Source organism: Musca domestica, unplaced genomic scaffold (genome assembly GCF_030504385.1).
Source record: "Musca domestica strain aabys unplaced genomic scaffold, Musca_domestica.polishedcontigs.V.1.1 121, whole genome shotgun sequence".
Taxonomy (NCBI): Eukaryota; Metazoa; Arthropoda; class Insecta; order Diptera; family Muscidae; genus Musca; species Musca domestica.
The window spans coordinates 1,129,183-1,149,197 of NW_026712156.1; the positions used below are offsets into that span (position 1 = coordinate 1,129,183).

Here is a 20,015-nt window from a genome sequence, read left to right on the forward strand (position 1 = left end):
AATCTTCCAAAAAATATACAAGAATTACCGCAGGGAATTTAAAAAAAAAATTGGGATTACATCTGCTTTTTGTTACCAGTTTTTGAAAGTCAGATTCTTTGAGTATGACTCTATTGGAGGTCATGTAGTACATTTTTTAGAACTCTTTCCTTTGTTTCCGTACATTCTGTGAGAATATTAACGCATTTCCCTCTATACATTGCTTTTTGACTTCAAATGTAACCAGTATCTGTTTGTTTTCTCTTTTTTTTCTCTCTCTCTCCCCCTCTCGTCTATGTACGTCGTCCTGCTCGTCCTTGTGAAATGCACACACACGCAGCCCAATGTAAACATCCTTTGGGTATGGAATCTGGAGCCATAGCAGATTTTCAAATAAGCGCCAGCACAGCCCATGATATGGGCAATGTGGGACCACAACATGCCAGGTAAGTTTAGACAAGAGTACACCATCAAATATGTATATATGTCTGTGTGAGTGAAGTTGCATAAAAATTCCATCAACCGGGTGGTTGGCCGGGTGGAAGTGAAGTCCAGAGCAAAGAATACACACAACATGAATCTACCCGGCATTGTACTTAGTTAAATAAATACAACTTCTGCAACAATTTGAAAAAAAAAACAGGTTGCGAAACAACATAACAAGGACATAATGACAGAATGGGGAATGTAATTCTGAATGCAAAATGTGAAGGTTGAAGAGTTTCGTTTTGCTGTTTTCATTTGTCATTTAAAGGACTATGACTCTCATTTTACTTGTGGCTCTTTAGAAAAAAAAAAGAAAAATCTGAAAAAAACATTCAACATCCTCATTAACATCACAAAAAAATATCATAAAGGAGATACATTTACCACTACATCCACACACAAACGATCAAAAATCCGTTTGATATATATCATTTTCTGTGCTCAAGAATAAAAGGACGAGGCCAGGTTTTTCTGATGCTTTTGAGCCTGCACACAACTGAATGTTGTTAATGTGAACGACGGAGATACTCATAATCCGGCAAAGCCAACACCCATTAACCAAATGTGACAGTTGAAATTATTTATCATTTTAAATTATTATGAATTATTTGATGGGGTTTTCCATGTCCTTGAAGGTCCTTGGAAAAATATTCTTTAAAAAATCCACGTTTCTTGGTCTGAAGGTCCTTGGAAAAATATTCTTTAAAAAATCCACGTTTCTTGGTCTGAAGGTCCTTGGAAAAATATTCTTTAAAAAATCCACATTTCTTGGTCTGAAGATCCTTTGAAAAATATTCTTTAAAAAATCCCCATTTCTTGGTCTGAAGGTCCTTTGAAAAATATTCTTTAAAAAATCCACGTTTCTTGGTCTGAAGGCCCTTGGAAAATTATTCTTTAAAAAATCCACATTTCTTGGTCTGAAGATCCTTTGAAAAATATTCTTTAAAAAATCCCCAATTCTTGGTCTGAAGGTCCTTTGAAAAATATTCTTTAAAAAATCCACGTTTCTTGGTCTGAAGGTCCTTGGAAAAATATTTTTTAAAAAATCCACGCTTATTTAATCCTTGAAAAAATTATTTTTAAAAAATCCACGTTTATTTAATCCCTGAAAAATATTCTTTCAAAAATCCACGTTTCTTGGACTGAAGGTCCTTGGAAAAATATTCTTTCAAAAATCCACGTTTCTTGGACTGAAGGTCCTTGGAAAAATATTCTTTCAAAAATCCACGTTTCTTGGACTGAAGGTCCTTGGAAAAATATTCTTTAAAAAATCCACGTTTCTTGGTCTGAAGGTCCTTGGAAAAATATTCTTTAAAAAATCCACGTTGGTCTGATGGCCCTTGAAAATTTTTTTTTAAAAAAAATCCACGTTTATTTGGTCCTTGAAAAAATATTTTTTTAAAAAAATCCACGTTTATTTGGTCCTTGAAAAAATATTTTTTAAAAAATCCACGTTTATTTGGTCCTCGAAAAAATATTTTTTAAAAAATCCACGTTTATTTGGTCCTCGAAAAAATATTTTTTAAAAAATCCACGTTTATTTGGTCCTTGAAAAAATATTTTTTAAAAAATCCACGTTTATTTGGTCCTTGAAAAAATATTCCATAACAAATCCACGTTTATTTGGTCCTTGAAAAATATTCTTTAAAAAATCCACGTTTATTTGGTCCTTGAAAAAATATTCTTTAAAAAATCCACGTTTATTTGGTCCTTGAAAAAATATTCTTTAAAAATCCACGTTTATTTGGTCCTTGAAAAAATATTCTTTAAAAAATCCACGTTTATTTGGTCCTTGAAAAAATATTCTTTAAAAAATCCACGTTTATTTGGTCCTTGAAAAAATATTCTTTAAAAAATCCACGTTTATTTGGTCCTTGAAAAAATATTCTTTAAAAAATCCACGTTTATTTGGTCCTTGAAAAAATATTCTTTAAAAAATCCACGTTTATTTGGTCCTTGAAAAAATATTCTTTAAAAAATCCACGTTTATTTGGTCCTTGAAAAAATATTCTTTAAAAAATCCACGTTTATTTGGTCCTTGAAAAAATATTCTTTAAAAAATCCACGTTTATTTGGTCCTTGAAAAAATATTCTTTAAAAAATCCACGTTTATTTGGTCCTTGAAAAAATATTCTTTAAAAAATCCACGTTTATTTGGTCCTTGAAAAAATATTCTTTAAAAAATCCACGTTTATTTGGTCCTTGAAAAAATATTCTTTAAAAAATCCACGTTTATTTGGTCCTTGAAAAAATATTCTTTAAAAAATCCACGTTTATTTGGTCCTTGAAAAAATATTCTTTAAAAAATCCACGTTTATTTGGTCCTTGAAAAAATATTCTTTAAAAAATCCACGTTTATTTGGTCCTTGAAAAAATATTCTTTAAAAAATCCACGTTTATTTGGTCCTTGAAAAAATATTCTTTAAAAAATCCACGTTTATTTGGTCCTTGAAAAAATATTCTTTAAAAAATCCACGTTTATTTGGTCCTTGAAAAAATATTATTTAAAAAATCCACGTTTATTTGGTCCTTGAAAAAATATTATTTAAAAAATCCACGTTTATTTGGTCCTTGAAAAATATTCTTTAAAAAATCCACGTTTATTTGGTCCTTGAAAAAATATTCTTTAAAAAATCCACGTTTATTTGGTCCTTGAAAAAATATTCTTTAAAAAATCCACGTTTATTTGGTCCTTGAAAAAATATTCTTTAAAAAATCCACGTTTATTTGGTCCTTGAAAAAATATTCTTTAAAAAATCCACGTTAATTTGGTCCTTGAAAAAATATTCTTTAAAAAATCCACGTTTATTTAATCCACGCCTTGGTTGATGCTTGAAAAAATATTCTTTAAAAAATCCACGCCTTGGTTGATGCTTGAAAAAATATTCTTTAAAAAATCCACGTTTGATTGGTCCTTTAAAAAATATTCTTTAAAAAATCCGCGCCTTGGTTGATGCTTAAAAAAATATTCTTTAAAAAATACACGCCTCGGTTGATGCTAGAAAAAATATTTTTAAAAAAAACCACGCCTCGTTTGATGCATGAAAAAATATTTTTTTAAAAATCCACGCCTCGGTTGATGCTTGAAAAAATATTTTTTAAAAATCCACGCCTCGGTTGATGCTTGAAAAAACTTTTTTAAAAAATCCACGCCTCGGCTGATGCTTGAAAAAATATTTTTTAAAAAATCCCCGCCTCTGTTGATTCTTGAAAAAATATTTTTTAAAAAATCCCCGCCTCCGTTGATTCTTGAAAAAATATTTTTTAAAAATATCCACGCCTCGGTTGATAATTGAAAAAATATTTTTTAAAAAATCCACGCCTCGGTTGATGCTTGAAAAAATATTTTTTAAAAAATATCCACGCCTCGGTTGGTTCTTGATTTTTTTTTAAAAAATATCCACGCCTCGGTTGGTTCTTGATTTTTTTTTAAAAAATATCCACGCCTCGGTTGATAATTGAAAAAATATTTTTTAAAAAATCCACGCCTCGGTTGATGCTTGAAAAAATATTTTTTAAAAAATCCACGCCTCGGTTGATGCTTGAAAATATATATTTTTTTAAAAATCCACGCCTCGGTTTATGCTCGAAAAAATATTCTTTAAAAAATCCATGTTCTTGGAAAATCCTTCTCCTCATCCTTAAGTAAATATATTTATTTTCCTATTTGCTCCAAGGTCGTATTCATAAGAATGTATTAAGAATAATTTGCCCAGATAAGAATTGTACTTGAATTTGCCAGGTTGCCAAGCAATCAACCAACCAACCAGCCCTGAATTATACAATTAACCTTAATTTGAACATTAGCCTAAAAGTATGCTTCACTTTTGTGAAACATCCATTACAACGGCCATAAATATTTACGTTTGCTTCACAACTGTAACAACCTTCGCCAAAAAGAGAAAAATAATCTATAATATATAAATTTATGGCAATAGATTTTTATTGGCATTCAAGCAGAAGATTTACTCAACTCTGAAATTATGCGTTTTCTTGGTTGAGGCCAATAAAAATACGAAACAGGGCAGAAATCTTAAAAATCTCTTAGTCGGAAAGCAGGCAAGCACTTGACCTTCATGGCCTGCGAATATATTTCAGGTTTTTTTTGGTGGCTGTTTTGCCATGGTTTCGGCTCGACGTGCTGACAACGCAATGTGTATTTGCGTTAAGTTACGATTTTTTTGGTAAGCTTTGCATTTTTTGCTGCCATGGATACCCACAAGGCAAGTTAGCAAAAGAGAGGGACAGAGTGGCGACGTAGAACATAAACAATATTATGGGATTTAAGACTAATAAAAATGATAAAGTATCCGAAAAAGCTTTAGGCTAATTTTATTGCCAGGCATAACGTCGAAGTTGGCCCCTAAGCATTCTTTGGGTACTTTAGTTGGGAGGAGGATTTTGGGTTTTCAATGCGGCACTTTAAAAATTTTTCCTTCTTTGGAAATTTATTTAAGATTCATATTTTTTTCAAGTAGGTCAAGGAAGCCGAACGAACGAACATCTACCACACTTTATTTTCTGTCAAGCGTAATTTTGCCTTAAAACATACTTAAGTTTGAGAATTTCTTGCAGAAAAGAAACTTTAACTAGCATAGCTTATTATACTTACAAATGCCAAGACGAGCTCTCAACTAACTTACCTTGGGATGTTTTTTTTTTTTTTTTTGTCATAAGGGTACTTGGACATGATTTCATGTTTTAAGTTTTAGAAACTTTTCTTTGCAGATAATTTAATACACCGACTACTTTTTTGATTTTTCTCTTCCTTTTATTGCAAAAATATTAAAAATGCCAAAAATTGTCCTTTCCATAATGTTGTCCTGCGAGGACATTGCGAGAACCATTATTAATAATTGTTATGACAATGAAACTGGCAGCTAACATGGAAAGTCCATTTGGCGATGCCAAAATACCACAAAAAGGACACCCAATAACTCTGGGAGAAAGTAAATGGATGTGGTCCAGCAAAAATTTGATTGATATGTGCAAAAAAAAAAAACAGAATTCCACAACAAACAGAAATAAATGTGAAATCTGTGTGACAGGAATAAATAATTAAGATTAGAGCTAGCTCTCACACGAGACATTTTTTTCAGTTGTGAAAAAATTGGAAATTAGATAAATATATTTTATTAAACTTAATTAACAAATATTCACCAAAAATTCTTAAAACAATTGTATTTTTACAGAATCAGGAATTTCAGAGCAGGACATTGTGGAAGAAGGTCCTCCAAAAATATATAGACATAGAATACACTTTTAATACACTTTTGTTGTTTTGTGACTCATGGAAAAATGTACTGCTCAAAAAATATCTTGGCAGGAATTTCTTGAAAAATTTTTTTTATGGGAATAAAATTTTAAACCAGGAAAACAATGAGCGAAAACCACTCATGATCATATGTCGTTAGTATCCCCGATTTTGTTTCGAGAAGTTCCCTATTTTTTTAAACCAAGCTTAAAAGTACGCTCTTTCAGGGCAGAGTTTCTCTAAAAATTAATATTAAAAATCTCCTGATTGTTCTTTAGAAAATTGTCAACTCTCCCTTGAATCATTTTTATTTTCAAAAAAAAAAAAAAAAAAAAACGGAAAAAAAATTGAAAAACTGAATATGCTTTAAAGAAGTTTTTGATTTTTTGGGCAGGGAGCAGTTAAAAAGTCCTTAAAAATTTAATAAACCCGATTTTTTATGGTTCTAGAAAAACATTAAATTTAAAAAATTCATGGGTGGTCCTAGAAAACATATTTTTTTATAAAGAAAAACACATTTTGGATGGTCCTAGAAAAAATACTTTTTTGAAAAATCCACGCTTTGGATGGTCCTAGAAACATTTTTTTTTATCAAATCCACGCTTTGGGTGGTCCTTGAAAAAATATTTTTTTTAAAAAAATCTACGCCTTGGATGGTCCTTAAAAATATATTCTTTAAAAAATCCCAGCCTTAAAAAATGCTTGCAAAAATATTTTTGTTAAAAATCCACGGCCTGGATGGTCGTTGAAAAAATATATTTTTTAAAATCCACGGCCTAGATGGTCGTTGAAAAAATATTTTTTTGACAACTCCAGGCGTTGGATGGTCCTAGAAAAAATATTTTTTTAAAAAATCCACGCTTTGGATGGTCCATGAAAAAATATTTTTTTTGAAAATTCTACGCTTTGGATGGTCGTTAAAAATATTCTTTAAAAAATCCACGCCTTGGATGGTCATTGAAAAAATATTCTTTAAAAAATCCACGCTTTGGATGGTCCAAATAATTTTTTTTTTAAATCCACGCTTTGGATGTTCCTTTAAAATTTTTTTTTTTAAATCCATGCTTTGGATGTTCCTTTAAAAAATATTTTTTTAAAAAATTCACGCCTGTGTTGCCTTTGGATTTTTTTTTTTTGCCAAATCCATGCCTTGCATTGTCATTGAAAAAATATTTTTTAAAAAAATGCACGCCTTGGATGGTCCTGATATTTGAAAAACATATTTTTTAAAATCCCGCGTTTCCTGGTCTGCTATTCCATTGAAAGATTCTTCCTCATAATTATCTTTTCCTGATCTGAGGATATTTGAACGTTTTTTTTTTTTTTTTCAAAAATTCTGATTATATCCTGATGGTACTTTACAAAATAGTCATATTTTAATTGGATCCAGCATTTTGAGCAAGAATATCTTAACCAGTGTATTCTACAAAAATTCGACGATCCTTTACCAGTTTGTCCTTTTACAGAAGCCTTAATATGTACATTTATTTCCTAAAAGAGTATTTTCAAAAATATATTCCATATTAGCACCATTTTTTTGTGTAGAAATATTTTGATATGCTTAATTTGAAGCTTCACTAGCGTTGCGATTATTGATATTGAGAAGTTGGGCGATATTGTCCATGTTCGCACCTGAACTTGTACTGATATTAAGTTTTATGAAAATCTGATGATTCATTTACTCTCTATGAGTTAATTTTTTTCCTCTGAAAATTTTGACCATTTGAAATCAATTTAAGTTTGATAATAATATTATGATGTACGAAGTTTGAATCAAATCGGATACTCCTTACGAGAGTAATTGTGCGCACCAACCAGAATGACAGGCGGACGGACATCGCTAGATCGACTCCAATTGACCTGAAATCAATTTGGTCCAAAGAGACCTAGGGCCATATTAAATAATGTATACCCATATGGCTAGGCTGAGCGTATAAAAATGTATTTGGTTTGTTATCTGGCCGAAATAAAGATGTTCAATACTTCTTGGTGAAAAAAAAAAAAAAAAAAAACAAGGAAAAGGCAAAAGTCGGGTTGGGCTGACTACATTATATCCTACACCCCTATGGATATTTAGTAGAGCTCTCCACCTACCAACATTTGGCTTTGGAGCAGTTACAGTTTGGTTTCAGAGGGGACTTATACATGGGAGGCATATCCAATTCTGAATCGATTTTCACTAAATTTAACGGGGGCATTTTTATCTTTTGTACCAAATAACGTTACTATAGGATCCATAATATCCCTTCGAGAAGGATTATATTAACAAAATATATATCGGAGCCTAGTTCCAGAGATGTACCAAAATTTAGGAATTTTTGACCTATATTGGCCATTTTGTGCACAATTTACCCGAAATCGGTTGAATATGTATGAGCTGTATCCAAATCTGATCCAATCTTGAAAAACAAACTTGGCAGAGGTATTTCTGATCTCTACCTGATATCTGGTACCAAATATCCTTCTTGTGGGGTGCATATTGCGAATGTGGGTGTCTTAAACCTCAACTCAGTTGAAACATTTATATGGGAACTATAGCTATTTTCTCCAAATGGTTCTCTAGACTCAATTCGGTCAGAAGTACCAAAATGCAGGACATTTGGACTGATATTGGCCATATGGACATATTTAACCAAAAATCGGTTGAAGGTATATATGCGAGCTTATATCTAAATTTGAACCGATTCTCACTAATTTCAATACAGATCGTCCTTGGGCTAAGCAAATATTATTTGACAAATTTTCATCTTATTCGGATAAGAAATGCGACCTGCATTTTTCACAAGAATACATATACAGACGGATGGACAGACAGACTGACATGCATAAATCGACTCAGAAAGTGATTCTATGCTGATCCTCAAAAGTAACTATGGGTCTATCTCGCTTCCTTCTCCCTGTTACAAACAAATGCACAAAGACATAACACCCTTACCACTATATGGTGTAGGGTATAAAACTCGTAATTTTTCTAGGCCATTTCAAGAAGACAATCTTTCTTTATTGCAGATTTTCAGAAGTTGGAAAATCGTAGATTTTTTTAGCATTTATTTTTTTCTATCCTCTTCTTGAACAGAAACGGGGAACCTTCAAAAAATTTTTTGAAAAATATTTTTTTAAGTTTAAAGTTGATATTGTTTTGCTCAGACACCCAGTTGTTGCTTACGTTGAGTTCGCCAATTTTTCCCTCATAGTTTCTATCCACGATCTGTGTCTTCAGTTGTTACTTATTTCATTACAACGTGCCAAGGTGTGTATCCACTCAAACTCTTTTCGAAACCTTATTCGAAAAACTTATTTTGTTATACCTGTCCGTTTTCAGTTTTTCTATTTTTCCCTTTATGCCAGATCCTTAAAATTCTTCTAAGGTCTTATTATTTTTTTACCATCCACCATAGTATGGAGGGAATATTAAGTTTGTCATTCCGTTTGCAACACCTCGAAATCTACATTTTAGACCCCACAAAGTACATATATTCTTGATCAGCATAACATTCTATGACGATTTAGCGATGTCCGCCCGTCTATTCGTCGGTTCGTCTGTGGAAATCACTCTAGCTTCCGAACGAAATGAAGTATGTTAATTAAATTTTACTCAAATGGAGGACTGCAGGACTTTTGGTATTGAAAATGGGCCATGTAGGTCCACGTCTTCGTATAGCTCCCATATAACGGTACTTCCCGATATTCGGTATTTTGATGATTTTAGCGACATTTTTCACCGGAATTGTTTGAAATTTGGTATTTGAAGTTCGTAATGAATACTTCAGCCTAAGACATAAAATTGTCTATGCAGGTCCACGTCTTCGTATAGCTCTCATACAACGGTACCTCCCGATATTCGGTATTTTGATGATTTTAGCGTCATTATTCACTGGAATTGTTTCAAATTATCTATTTAGAGCTCGTAATGGGTACTACGGCCTGTGATAGAAAATTGTCTATGCAGGTCCAGGTCTTCGTATAGGCCCCACATACCAGTACCTCCCTATATTCGGTATTTTGACGAGTTTAGGTACCGAAATTATTTGAAACGCGTATTTGAAGTTCGTAATGGATGCTACTGCCTATGGCAGAAAATTGTCTATGCTAGTTCAGGTCTTCGCACAGCTCCGATATAACACTACCTCCCTATATACGATATTTATATGACCCCTATGTCTTCTCATAGAAGAACCGAAGGTGTTCTCATAGAAGAACTGAAGGTCTTCTCATAGAAGAACTGAAGGTCTTCTCATAGAAGACCCGAAGGTCCTCTTATAGAAGGGATGGCCACAGTACCAAAATTTCTGAAGTTTTGTAATCCATTGTTGGAATTTCCAAAAACTCTTTGGTTCGTCTATCCTACACTGCATAAAAGACACGCAATCTAAATTTAAGATTTCTGTTGCTTTCATACTAATATTTCCATAACCTAATATCTCAACACCATCTCACAAAAAATATCTTATAACCAATTTCCGATTTCAAACTCTGACAGACAATACCCATGTAGGTCCACGTCGTATAGACACCAATATAACGGCTATATTCGGTATTTTTTTAAATTTTAACAGAATTTTTTACGGATATAATTTTTTGAAAATTTCCAAATTTTCTTCCAAATGGTGGAGGGTATTCAAAGTTCAGCCCGGACGAACTTACTGCTTTTCCCATCTATGCCAGATCCTATTTTCCCATCTATGCCAGATCCTTAAAATTCTTCTATGGTCTGATTATTTTTTTTCAACTGCCTTTTCCCACTTTTTCTATTTCCCCATTTATGCCAGACCCTTAAAATTTTTGTAAGGTCTGATTATTTTGTTTTACCTGTCATTTTTCCAGTTTTTCTATTTTTCCATTTATGCCAGATCCTTAAAATTCTTTAAAGGTCTGATTTTTTGTTGATTATTTCAAAACAAAATCAGAAAGAAACAAAAAAACAAAAAATGTCACATACTTTTAGGTGCTTGTAAAATTAAGGTATACATTTAGGTGTTTCAGCAGTTAGACGTCGTAAAGGAAATTGTTTAAATTTTGCAAATTGTTTATTTGCCGAGAACAGCAACAACAAAATGGACAACAACAACAACGGCAAAAACTTAAAAGGACCTCAGGAATTTTGGCAAAAACCAAAAAAAAAAGTTGACACAAGAAACTTGACATGGCATTTACCTTTTCTAAAGGCTCCCCCCTCCCCCACCTTTCCCATTGATGAATCTAGCCACAGTATGGCCTTAGAAACTGTCTGCATGTCTAATGTCCCTGCTGGCCCAAATCAATTTCAGTCGGTGTACAAATTGTTGTTGTTGTTGTTTTTCTCTGCCTAGTTCGGTCGGTGTTTGGTCATAGCTTTGGCTTTCAAGCTGTCTTTCACAATGTCAAAAGCCAAAAATGAAATCACTATCACACAAAACCGAGCAAATTGAGTAAAGGACGGACGGAGCGATGGAGGATGGAAAGCAAAAAATCGAAAACAAAAACGAAAACAAAACAGATTTCATTGCAAATATAAACGAATTCACAGGACATGTATGTAGCCTAGCCCGCTCACACATCCGAACATACATATTTAAAATGCAATCTGGAAATCAATGAATTTGTTCAACAGCAATAGACGAGCTGTCAGTAATTGTTTGCGAGACATGTGATTGTACGTATGTGTGTGTGTGTCGATGGTGAGACCTCTTCCCCCTCACCCAATTGCCCTTTGGCACAAGGAGTATTTTGAGAGTGCATGTGTGTGTGTATGCATGATTTTGTATTGGTATTCATGTAAGTGGCATTGCTAGGATTGACATTGACATTTGGTCTATTTCACATTGACTTTTTGTGTTCTTTGGTGTGTGTGTATGTGTGTGTAAATATTGGTGTATGTGTGTGTGCATCACTATATGCTTTCCTCCAAATGAACCCCTCCTCTCCCACTCCTATGTTTATTCACTTGACGTCTAAACAAGCTGTGCTTTCTACCACAAAAATAGTATCTGTCACAGGGCCCCACCATCCCCCTCTTCACACCCCTTGCCACCATCCCATTTTTACTGCACATACCTTTAGATGAATATATGAAAACCTTAAAACAACAACCTGAACTAACAATGCTGGAGGCCAGAGGTGGGGTGGGGCAGCCACCAACAATGACTACCTTTCAATTCCAAGTGATTCCACTAGACTTACGGCTCACACACACATACATAGAAAATCGGTTCTAACACTGAGCGACCTCCAAACCAAATATTCAAGTTATACGCCGGGCAAAAAATCACCAACACACACACACTCACACCCGTCGCAGCCAAGTCAAACCTTTAAATGTATTCTTCTACATCGATTGTTGTTTGGCAGGACCACATAGTTTTTAGTGCATGATTTAATTTGTCTTAATCGAACATGGAATTGCCATTAGACGGAAGAAGGAGCTGGGAAAGGATAATAGGAAAATGAGGGGCAGATGGAAATGGAAAGAAATGTTTTTCCTTGAAAAAATATCCTCTAAAAAATCCACGCCTTTTAAAGACTTTGGAAAAATATTCTTTAAAAAATCCACGCCTTTTAAAGACTTTAGAAAAATATTCTTTAAAAAATTCACGCCTTTTAAAGACTTTGGAAAAATATTCTTTAAAAAAATCAACGCTTTTTAAAGACTTTGGAAAAATATTCTTTAAAAAATCCACGCCTTTCAAAGACTTTGGAAAAATATTCTTTAAAAAATCCACGCCTTTTAAAGACTTTGGAAAAATATTCTTTAAAAAATCCACGCCTTTTAAAGACTTTGGAAAAATATTCTTTAAAAAATCCACGCCTTTTACCGATAATTTTGAAAAATTTTCTTTAAAAAATCCACGCCTTTTAAAGACTTTGGAAAAATATTCTTTAAAAAATCCACGCCTTTTACCGATACTTTTGAAAAATTTTCTTTAAAAAATCCACGCCTTTTACCGATACTTTTGAAAAATTTTCTTTAAAAAATCCACGCCTTTTAAAGACTTTGGAAAAATATTCTTTAAAAAATCCACGCCTTTTACCGATACTTTTGAAAAATTTTCTTTAAAAAATCCACGCCTTTTACCGATACTTTTGAAAAATTTTCTTTAAAAAATCCACGCCTTTTAAAGACTTTGGAAAAATATTCTTTAAAAAATCCACGCCTTTCACCGGTGCTTGAAAAAAATATTCTTTAAAAAATCCACGCCTTTTACCGATGCTTGAAAAAAGTATTCTTTAAAAAATCCACGCCTTTTACCGATGCTTGAAAAAAATATTCTAAAAAAATCCACGCCTTTTACCGATGCTTGAAAAAATATTCTTTAAAAAATCCACGCCTTTTACCGATGCTTGAAAAAAATATTCTTTAAAAAATCCACGCCTTTTACCGATGCTTGAAAAAATATTCTTTAAAAAATCCACGCCTCGGAGAATGCTTGAAAAAATATTCTTTAAAAAATCCACGCCTTTTACCGATGCTTGAAAAAATATTCTTTAAAAATCCACGCCTCGGAGAATGCTTGAAAAAATATTCTTTAAAAAATCCACGCCTCGGAGAATGCTTGAAAAAATATTCTTTAAAAAATCCACGCCTTTTACCGATGCTTGAAAAAATATTCTTTAAAAAATCCACGCCTCGGAGAATGCTTGAAAAAATATTCTTTAAAAAATCCACGCCTTTTACCGATGCTTGAAAAAATATTCTTTAAAAAATCCACGCCTTTTACCGATGCTTGAAAAAATATTCTTTAAAAAATCCACGCCTTTTACTGATGCTTGAAAAAATATTCTTTAAAACATCCACGCCTTTTACCGATGCTTGAAAAAATATTCTTTAAGAAATCCACGCCTTTTACCGATGCTTGAAAAATATTCTTTAAAAAATCCACGCCTTTTACTGATGCTTGAAAAAATATTCTTTAAAACATCCACGCCTTTTACCGATGCTTGAAAAAATATTCTTTAAAAAATCCACGCCTTTTACTGATGCTTGAAAAAATATTCTTTAAAACATCCACGCCTTTTACCGATGCTTGAAAAAATATTCTTTAAAAAATCCACGCCTTTTACCGATGCTTGAAAAAATATTCTTTAAAAAATCCACGCCTTTTACTGATGCTTGAAAAAATATTCTTTAAAAAATCCACGCCTTTTACTGATGCTTGAAAAAATATTCTTTAAAACATCCACGCCTTTTACCGATGCTTGAAAAAATATTCTTTAAGAAATCCACGCCTTTTACCGATGCTTGAAAAATATTCTTTAAAAAATCCACGCCTTTTACCGATGCTTGAAAAAATATTCTTTAAAAAATCCACGCCTTTTACCGATGCTTGAAAAAATATTCTTTAAAAAATCCACGCCTTTTACTGATGCTTGAAAAAATATTCTTTAAAACATCCACGCCTTTTACCGATGCTTGAAAAAATATTCTTTAAGAAATTCACGCCTTTTACCGATGCTTGAAAAATATTATTTAAAAAATCCACGCCTTTTACTGATGCTTGAAAAAATATTCTTTAAAACATCCACGCCTTTTACCGATGCTTGAAAAAATATTCTTTAAGAAATCCACGCCTTTTACCGATGCTTGAAAAATATTCTTTAAAAAATCCACGCCTTTTACTGATGCTTGAAAAAATATTCTTTAAAACATCCACGCCTTTTAAAGACTTTGGAAAAATATTCTTTAAAAAATCCACGCCTTTTAAAGCCTTTGGAAAAATATTCTTTAAAAAATCCACGCCTTTTACCGATGCTTGAAAAAATATTCTTTAAAAAATCCACGCCTTTTACCGATGCTTGAAAAAATATTCTTTAAAAAATCCACGCCTTTTTCCGATGCTTGAAAAAATATTCTTTAAAAAATCCACGCCTTTTACCGATGCTTGAAAAAATATTCTTTAAAACATCCACGCCTTTTACCGATGCTTGAAAAAATATTCTTTAAAAAATCCACGCCTTTTACCGATGCTTGAAAAAATATTCTTTAAAAAATCCACGCCTTTTAAAGACTTTGGAAAAATATTCTTTAAAAAATCCACGCCTTTTAAAGCCTTTGGAAAAATATTCTTTAAAAAATCCACGCCTTTTACCGATGCTTGAAAAAATATTCTTTAAAAAATCCACGCCTTTTTCCGATGCTTGAAAAAATATTCTTTAAAAAATCCACGCCTTTTACCGATGCTTGAAAAAATATTCTTTAAAACATCCACGCCTTTTACCGATGCTTGAAAAAATATTCTTTAAAAAATCCACGCCTTTTACCGATGCTTGAAAAAATATTCTTTAAAAAATCCACGCCTTTTAAAGACTTTGGAAAAATATTCTTTAAAAAATCCACGCCTTTTAAAGCCTTTGGAAAAATATTCTTTAAAAAATCCACGCCTTTTACCGATGCTTGAAAAAATATTCTTTAAAAAATCCACGCCTTTTACCGATGCTTGAAAAAATATTCTTTAAAAAATCCACGCCTTTTACCGATGCTTGAAAAAATATTCTTTAAAAAATCCACGCCTTTTACTGATGCTTGAAAAAATATTTTTTAAAACATCCACGCCTTTTACCGATGCTTGAAAAAGTATTCTTTAAGAAATCCACGCCTTTTACCGATGCTTGAAAAAGTATTCTTTAAGAAATCCACGCCTTTTACCGATGCTTGAAAAATATTCTTTAAAAAATCCACGCCTTTTACTGATGCTTGAAAAAATATTCTTTAAAACATCCACGCCTTTTACCGATGCTTGAAAAAATATTCTTTAAAAAATCCACGCCTTTTACCGATGCTTGAAAAACTATTCTTTAAAAAATCCACGCCTTTTAAAGACTTTGGAAAAATATTCTTTAAAAAATCCACGCCTTTTAAAGCCTTTGGAAAAATTATCTTTAAAAAATCCACGCCTTTTACCGATGCTTGAAAAAAATATTCTTTAAAAAATCCACGCCTTTTACCGATGCTTGAAAAAATATTCTTTAAAAAATCCACGCCTTTTACCGATGCTTGAAAAAATATTCTTTAAAAAATCCACGCCTTTTACCGATGCTTGAAAAATATTCTTTAAAAAATCCACGCCTTTTACCGATGCTTGAAAAAATATTCTTTAAAAGATCCACGCCTTTTACTGATGCTTGAAAAAATATTCTTTGAAACATCCACGCCTTTTACCGATGCTTGGAAAAATATTCTTTAAAAAATCCACGCCTTTTAAAGCCTTTGGAAAAATATTCTTTAAAAAATCCACGCCTTTTACCGATGCTTGAAAAAATATTCTTTAAAAAATCCACGTCTTTTACCGATGCTTGAAAAACTATTCTTTAAAAAATCCACGCCTTTTAAAGACTTTAGAAAAATATTCTTTAAAAAATCCACCGCCTTTTAAAGCCTTTGGAAAAATTATCTTTAAAAAATCCACGCCTTTTACCGATGCTTGAAAAAAATATTCTTTAAAAAATCCACGCCTTTTAAAGACTTTGGAAAAATATTCTTTAAAAAATCCACGCCTTTAAAGCCTTTGGAAAAATTATCTTTAAAAATCCACGCCTTTTACCGATGCTTGAAAAAATATTCTTTAAAAAATCCACGCCTTTTACCGATGCTTGAAAAAAATATTCTTTAAAAAATCCACGCCTTTTACCGATGCTTGAAAAAATATTCTTTAAAAAATCCACGCCTTTTACCGATGCTTGAAAAAATATTCTTTAAAAAATCCACGCCTTTTACCGATGCTTGAAAAAATATTCTTTAAAAAATCCACGCCTCGGTTAATGCTTGAAAAAATATTCTTTAAAAAATCCACGCCTTTTACCGATGCTTGAAAAAATATTCTTTAAAAAATCCACGCCTTTTACCGATGCTTGAAAAAATATTCTTTAAAAAATCCACGCCTCGGTTAATGCTTGAAAAAATATTCTTTAAAAAATCCACGCCTTTTACCGATGCTTGAAAAAATATTCTTTAAAAATCCACGCCTTTTACTGATGCTTGAAAAAATATTCTTTAAACATCCACGCCTTTACCGATGCTTGGAAAAATATTCTTTAAAAAATCCACGCCTTTTAAAGCCTTTGGAAAATATTCTTTAAAAATCCACGCCTTTTACCGATGCTTGAAAAATAATTCTTTAAAAAATCCACGTCTTTTACCGATGCTTGAAAAAATATTCTTTAAAAAATCCACGCCTTTTACCGATGCTTGAAAAAATATTCTTTAAAAAATCCACGTCTTTTACCGAGGCTTGAAAAATATTCTTTAAAAAATCCACGCCTTTTACCGATGCTTGAAAAATATTCTTTAAAAAAATCCCGTCTTTACCGATGCTTGAAAAAATATTCTTAAAAATCACGCCTCGGAGAATGCTTGAAAAAATATCTTAAAAATCACGCCTCGGAGAATGCTTGAAAAAAATATTCTTTAAAAAATCCACGCCTCGGAGAATGCTGAAAAAATATTCTTTAAAAAATCCACGCCTCGGAGAATGCTTGAAAAAATATTCTTTAAAAAATCCACGCCTCGGGGAATGCTTGAAAAAATAGTCTTTAAAAAAATCCACGCCTCGGAGAATGCGTGAAAAAAATATTCTTTAAAAAATCCCGCCTCGGAGATGCTTGAAAAAATATTCTTTAAAAATCCACGCCTCGGAGAATGCTTGAAAAAATATTCTTTAAAAAATCCACGCCTCGGAGATGCTTGAAAAAATATTCTTTAAAAAAAATCCACCGCTTCGGAGAATGCTTGAAAAAATATTCTTTAAAAAAATCCACGCCTCGGAGAAATGCTTGAAAAAATATTCTTTAAAAAATCCACGCCTCGAGAATGCTTGAAAAAATATTCTTTAAAAAAATCCACGCCTCGGAGAATGCTTGAAAAAATATTCTGTTAAAAAAGTCCACGCCTCGGAGAATGCTTGAAAAAATATTCTTAAAAAATCCACGCCTCGGAGAATGCTTGAAAAAATATTCTTTAAAAAATCCACGCCTCGGAGAATGCTTGAAAAATATTCTTAAAAAATCCACGCCTCGGAGAATGCTTGAAAAAATATTCTTTAAAAAATCCACGCCTCGGAGAATGCTTGAAAAAATATTCTTTAAAAAATCCACGCCTCGGAGAATGCTTGAAAAAATATTCTTTAAAAAATCCACGCCTCGGAGAATGCTTGAAAAAATATTCTTTAAAAAATCCACGCCTCGGAGAATGCTTGAAAAAATATTCTTTAAAAAATCCACGCCTCGGTTAATGCTTGAAAAAATATTTTTAAAAAAATCCACGCCTCGGTTAATGCTTGAAAAAATATTTTTAAAAAAATCCACGCCTCGGTTGATGTTTGAAAAAATATTCTTTAAAAAATCCACGCCTCGGTTAATGCTTGAAAAAATATTTTTAAAAAAATCCACGCCTCGGTTGATGTTTGAAAAAATATTCTTTAAAAAATCCGCGCCTCGGTTGATGCTTGAAAAAATATTCTTTAAAAAATCCACGCCTCGGAGAATGCTTGAAAAAATATTCTTTAAAAAATCCACGCCTCGGCTGATGCTTGAAAAAATATTCTTTAAAAAATCCACGCCTCGGTTGATGCTTGAAAAAATATTCTTTAAAAAATCCACGCCTCGGTTGATGCTTGAAAAAATATTCTTTAAAAAATCCACGCCTCGGTTAATGCTTGAAAAAATATTCTTCAAAAAATCCACGCCTCGGTTAATGCTTAAAAAAATATTCTTTAAAAAATCCACGCCTCGGTTAATGCTTGAAAAAATATTCTTTAAAAAATCCACGCCTCGGTTAATGCTTGAAAAAATATTCTTTAAAAAATCCACGCCTCGGTTAATGCTTGAAAAAATATTCTTTAAAAAATCCACGCCTCGGTTAATGCTTGAAAAAATATTCTTTAAAAAATCCACGCCTCGGTTAATGCTTGAAAAAATATTCTTTAAAAAATCCACGCCTCGGAGAATGCTTGAAAAAATATTCTTTAAAAAATCCACGCCTCGGAGAATGCTTGAAAAAATATTCTTTAAAAAATCCACGCCTCGGAGAATGCTTGAAAAATATTCTTTAAAAAATCCACGCCTCGGTTAATGCTTGAAAAAATATTCTTTAAAAAATCCACGCCTCGGTTAATGCTTGAAAAAATATTCTTTAAAAAATCCACGCCTCGGAGAATGCTTGAAAAAAATATTCTTTAAAAAATCCACGCCCTCGGAGAATGCTTGAAAAAATATTCTTTAAAAAATCCACGCCTCGGAGAATGCTTGAAAAAATATTCTTTAAAAAATCCACGCCTCGGAGAATGCTTGAAAAAATATTCTTTAAAAAATCCACGCCTCGGAGAATGCTTGAAAAAATATTCTTTAAAAAATCCACGCCTCGGAGAATGCTTGAAAAAATATTCTTTAAAAAATCCACGCCTCGGAGAATGCTTGAAAAAATATTCTTTAAAAAATCCACGCCTCGGAGAATGCTTGAAAAAAATATTCTTTAAAAAATCCACGCCTCGGAGAATGCTTGAAAAAATATTCTTTAAAAAATCCACGCCTCGGAGAATGCTTGAAAAAATATTCTTTAAAAAATCCACGCCTCGGAGAATGCTTGAAAAAATTATTCTTTAAAAAATCCACGCCTCGGAGAATGCTTGAAAAAATATTCTTAAAAAATCCACGCCTCGGAGAATGCTTGAAAAAATATTCTTTAAAAAAATCCACGCCTCGGAGAATGCTTGAAAAAATATTCTTTAAAAAATCCACGCCTCGGAGAATGCTTGAAAAAATATTCTTTAAAAAATCCACGCCTCGGAGAATGCTTGAAAAAATATTCTTTAAAAAATCCACGCCTCGGAGAATGCTGAAAAAATATTCTTTAAAAAATCCACGCCTCGGAGAATGCTTGAAAAAATATTCTTTAAAAAATCCACGCCTCGGAGAATGCTTGAAAAAATATTCTTAAAAAATCCACGCCTCGGAGAATGCTTGAAAAAATATTCTTTAAAAAATCCACGCCTCGGAGAATGCTTGAAAAAATATTCTTTAAAAAAATCCACGCCTCGGAGAATGCTTGAAAAAAATATTCTTTAAAAAATCCACGCCTCGGAGAATGCTTGAAAAAATATTCTTTAAAAAATCCACGCCTCGGAGAATGCTTGAAAAATATTCTTTAAAAAATCCACGCCTCGGAGAATGCTTGAAAAAATATTCTTTAAAAAATCCACGCCTCGAGAATGCTTGAAAAAATATTCTTTAAAAAATCCACGCCTCGGAGAATGCTTGAAAAAATATTCTTTAAAAAATCCACGCCTCGGAGAGTGCTTGAAAAAATATTCTTTAAAAAATCCACGCCTCG

At 32.3% G+C, this 20,015-nt stretch overlaps 1 protein-coding gene across 1 annotated transcript in view; it reads left to right on the forward strand.

Moving 5' to 3' along the window:
- The first annotated feature begins 324 nt into the window (after positions 1-324).
- LOC101900801 (epithelial discoidin domain-containing receptor 1) overlaps positions 325-20,015 on the forward strand; it is a 228,587-nt gene continuing 208,896 nt past the window's right edge. The window contains exon 1 of the mRNA XM_059118344.1: positions 325-425. Coding sequence (XP_058974327.1) covers positions 343-425 — 83 coding nt within the window. The 5' untranslated portion in view covers positions 325-342. The remainder of the gene's footprint in view (positions 426-20,015) is intronic.